Source organism: Eurypyga helias, unplaced genomic scaffold (genome assembly GCF_000690775.1).
Source record: "Eurypyga helias isolate BGI_N326 unplaced genomic scaffold, ASM69077v1 scaffold2473, whole genome shotgun sequence".
Lineage (NCBI taxonomy): Eukaryota > Metazoa > Chordata > Aves > Eurypygiformes > Eurypygidae > Eurypyga > Eurypyga helias.
The window spans coordinates 446-4155 of record NW_010241659.1 but is presented as its reverse complement, the minus strand read 5'-3'; the positions used below and the strand labels follow the sequence as shown (position 1 = coordinate 4155).

Sequence of the window (3710 nt, the reverse complement as noted above, 5' to 3'; positions counted from 1 at the left end):
GGCGGCCGGCAGGAGCCCAGGTGAAGCGCCATGCCTCCTCCTGCAGCGAGAAGTCGCGGCGGGTGGACCCACAAGTCAAAGTGAAGAGGCACGCGTCGAGTGAGTGAGGTCGTCGGCCACAAATCTCCATGGGGGGGGCCGGACTGGTGCAGGAGGATGTTGTTTCCCCAAGGGGGGCTGCAGCTGGGCTGGGGCTGGCCAGCTCTGGCACACGGGTGATGGGATGTGCTGCCAGGAGTGTGTTGTTTCCCCAAGGGGGGCTGCAGCTGGGCTGGGGCTGGCCAGCTCCGGCACATGGGTGATGGGATGTGCTGCTCCAGCTCAGCTGGACTGTGGTGGCATCGGTGCAGCCGGGTCCAGAACCATCATGACGAGCTCTCCTTGTGCATGCAGATGCCAACCAGTACAGGTACGGGAAGAACCGGGCAGAGGAGGATGCCAGGCGATTTCTGACGGAGAAGGAGAAGCTGGAGAAGGAGAAAGCATCGATACGCAGTGAGCTGGTGTTGCTGCGGAAAGAGAAGCGAGAGCTGAGGGAAGCCATGAAGGGCTGCACAGGTAGGTTGGTGCTGTTCAAGCCCTGCAGCCGGGGATGCTCGAAGGCTCGTGGGGGGAAGCCTGCAGAGCTGGGTGGGGTGGGGACGCTGGGCTGATGGTGGCTTTGTTCTGTGAGTCAGGCTCGCTGCAGCATGCTGGCAGCCCCATCTAGCGTTCCCATCCCCGGGGGTGGGTGGCTTGCCCATCCCTGCAGCCTCATCCACGGGTGGAGGTGCTGAGCCAGTGCATTTGTGCAAGCAGGGACAAAGCTGCAGGACCTGGAGCAGCGGGTGTCTGTGCTGGAGGAGCAGTGCCGGCAGAAGGAGGAGCGCCGCGTCGACCTGGAGCTCAAGCTGACCGAAGTGAAGGAGCGGCTGAAGCAGTCACTGGCAGGAGGGCCGGCCCTGGGGCTGGCTGTGACCAGCAAGGCTGAGAATGGGGTACGCACCCCTTCTTCCTCACTCTTGTGGCTCTGGCTGTCCCCAGCAACGGTGCTTGGGGTGGCGGCAGGAGCAGCATGTGTGGAAGAGGGGACGTCCCTGCTGTTTTGGCCCATTGTGGACAGAGGTGGGAAGCAAAGCGTCGATCACATTTGGCCACATCAGTTTTGACATCATGACATTTTGTGCTTTGTTTTTCACTGTCCCTACTCCCTGGGTCTCTTAAATCATCCTCCTTCTTGCTCCCCTTTTTCCACAGGAAGCTACAAACAAGCCAAACGGGAGTCCCCCTGAGCATTTGGTCCCCGTTAACTGTGCAGCCGAACTGAGGAAGAGAAGTCCCTCCATCCTCCCTGCCAACAAGGGAAACGTGCTGCGGAAGGCCAAGGTCCTGATTCGCTCCCCCTCTCCTCCATGGCCCCATGGCAAATCTCATTCTTCATCCCATCTCCCTTGAAATTTGGGCACCAGGGATGCTGCCTACCCCAAAAGCAAGGGGTACTGCGGGACGGGGTGGGCCGGGAGAAGAGCATCGTCTCTGCAATGCCCGGAGCAGCAGTGGCCCCATCTTGTGGAGATACTGGGGTGGTCCAAAGCCTCTGGTAGGGACGAGGCCCTCAAGGGCTCAGTGCTCGCTTCTCCAGTGATGTTTTCTCATCCCTGCTTTTTTCCTTTCTCTGCAGGAATGGGAAAAGAAGCAGACTTAAGCCAGGCTGCGGGAATGCCTGCCAAGCCCCCACCGGACACTGGGGCTCACAGAGGAGCTACAAGCCCCCTTTCTCCAAGGAACCGGGAGGGTGCTGGGAAGGCATGGAGGGAGAGACGCCCTCCCACACCCCGCCACTGCGGCACCGTCTGCCTCGTGGGCAACACTATAAACCATGGGGAAGGGGGCGGGAGGGTGATTTGGGAGGCGGGTGGGGAAAGGGAGTCCTTCGTGGATCAGGGTCAAGTACTGCTGGGAAACCCATCCCTGTGGGGAGCCTCCCATGGGGCTGAGAGATCCACAAAAGATGTGTGTGTCCATGGTGGTGCAGAAGGAAGGAGGCAAGAGCTTGGGGGCTGGCAGGCACCACTGCCCAGCAGGTGCTCCTATTTATGAGGGTCAGCGTGGGCCACCTTGAAGACACTGGAGGCGAGGATAACGCTTTCCAAAGTGACACTGGTTGGGGATTTTTCGCTGCCTCGGTGTTGGGGTTCCTGAGCTGCTGAGGACCAGACACTTCAGAGATGTTGGTCATTGCTCCCAGCTCACTGCTCACTGCTCACTGCTCCCAGCTCCGCAGGGTCTCATCTCAGGGTTCCTCATGTCTTGAGTTCTCTGTGTCTCAACGAAGTGTCCTTGTCCCACATTTCCTTCTTGTCCTCCAGGCAGTAAGGGTGAGGGCACACTAGCTTCTCTTGGGAATGCACAAAGCTTCAGTGTCAGCATCTGAAAGCATATTAACAGCAGACACCTTTCAACCTTGCTTAACAGCTTAGAAGTGCTGCAAAGGGCTGAGGCTGGAGGCAGTGCAGCATGCTGTGCCCTAGCCCCATGCCAGCTTTTGGGGGAGCAGGGAAAAGGAACAGGGTTTCATCCGGGCCAACAGCACATTCACAATATTGCTGCTGCAGTCAGACATGGTGTGCCCAGGCATGTGGTTAAAATGGAGTGAAGGGAAGTTTAAAATTAAAAAAAAAAAAAAGGTGCTTTCAAATGAGGGGACTGGAACAGAAACGAGAAATAGAGAAGGTCATTGAGCACAGGCAGATACAGGAATAAAGAGTAAAGGCCCAGGTTTTTGTGCTGGGAACAAGGGAGCAGGCCCCTCGCCCACTCATGCTCACGACAGCCACAATTAACCTTTGGAGCTCGCTCTTTCAAAGCTTTCTTGTTAGTAACTAGGTAAGCAGCTTTTAATAAAAACTCTCTCACTGGTCTGCCCCTTCCGCTGGCTGCAGGGAGCACGGTGGGTAAATTCTCCTCCTCATAATGAAATGAGCCAGGATGGATCTGGGGTGGGCTTGGCACCCCTGCAGCAGTGGCTGCTGGGGCGGGCAGGCTGGATGAATCTGGTATGCTGGGTTAGCGACTGCAGTTAGCTCAGAGCCATCAGCTCAGCTGCTGGCTGCCCAGGCTGGAGAGGCTCCTCATCTCCCAGGGATGAGGTGCAGGAAAGCCCTGCTCCTGACAGTGCTCATTCTCTTCTCAGCAGCAGCTTCCCTGTGCTGGCACAGCTCCTGTCCCCTCTGGGACCTGCAGTCAGACCATCCGATTTCACTTCAGAAAAACATAAAACTCTCTCAAAGCATCACCTCTCCTGCTAATGAAACAAGGAAATGGCCTCAAGTTGCGTCAGGGGAAGTTCAGATTAGATATGAGGAAAAACTTCTTCGCTGAAAGAGTGGTCAGGCATTGGAACAGCCCAGGGAGGTGGTGGAGTCACCATCCCTAGAGATGTTCAAGGAGTATGTAGACAAGGTGCTTGAGGACATGGTCTAGTGGGTATGGTAGTGCTGGGTTGATGATTGGACTAGATGATCTAATGGGTCTTTTCCAACCTTAGTGATTCTGTGATTCTGTGAAGGAGCCTGTGCCCATAGTGCAGCAAAATGGAGCTGGACCCCCACAGCCTGTGAAAGCACATCATAGAATGGTCTGGGCTAGAAGAGACCTTAAAGATCATCCAGTGCCACCCCCTGCCATGGGCAGGGACACCTTCCACTAGACCAGGTTGCTCCAAGCCTCAT

The 3710-nt window shown here is 56.6% G+C and overlaps 1 protein-coding gene across 1 annotated transcript in view; it reads left to right on the top strand.

Annotated features, from left to right (window-relative positions):
- The window catches only part of AFAP1L1 (actin filament associated protein 1-like 1), a gene marked incomplete at its 5' end in the record, with an annotated part of 8315 nt that extends 6631 nt beyond the window's left edge, over positions 1 to 1684 (top strand). Inside the window, 5 exons of the mRNA XM_010148805.1 lie at positions 1 to 99; positions 394 to 558; positions 799 to 977; positions 1237 to 1365; positions 1661 to 1684. The exon at positions 1 to 99 is cut by the window's left edge and continues 13 nt beyond it. Of these exons, the coding sequence (XP_010147107.1) occupies positions 1 to 99; positions 394 to 558; positions 799 to 977; positions 1237 to 1365; positions 1661 to 1684 (596 nt within the window). The remainder of the gene's footprint in view (positions 100 to 393; positions 559 to 798; positions 978 to 1236; positions 1366 to 1660) is intronic.
- Positions 1685 to 3710: the final 2026 nt, after the last annotated feature.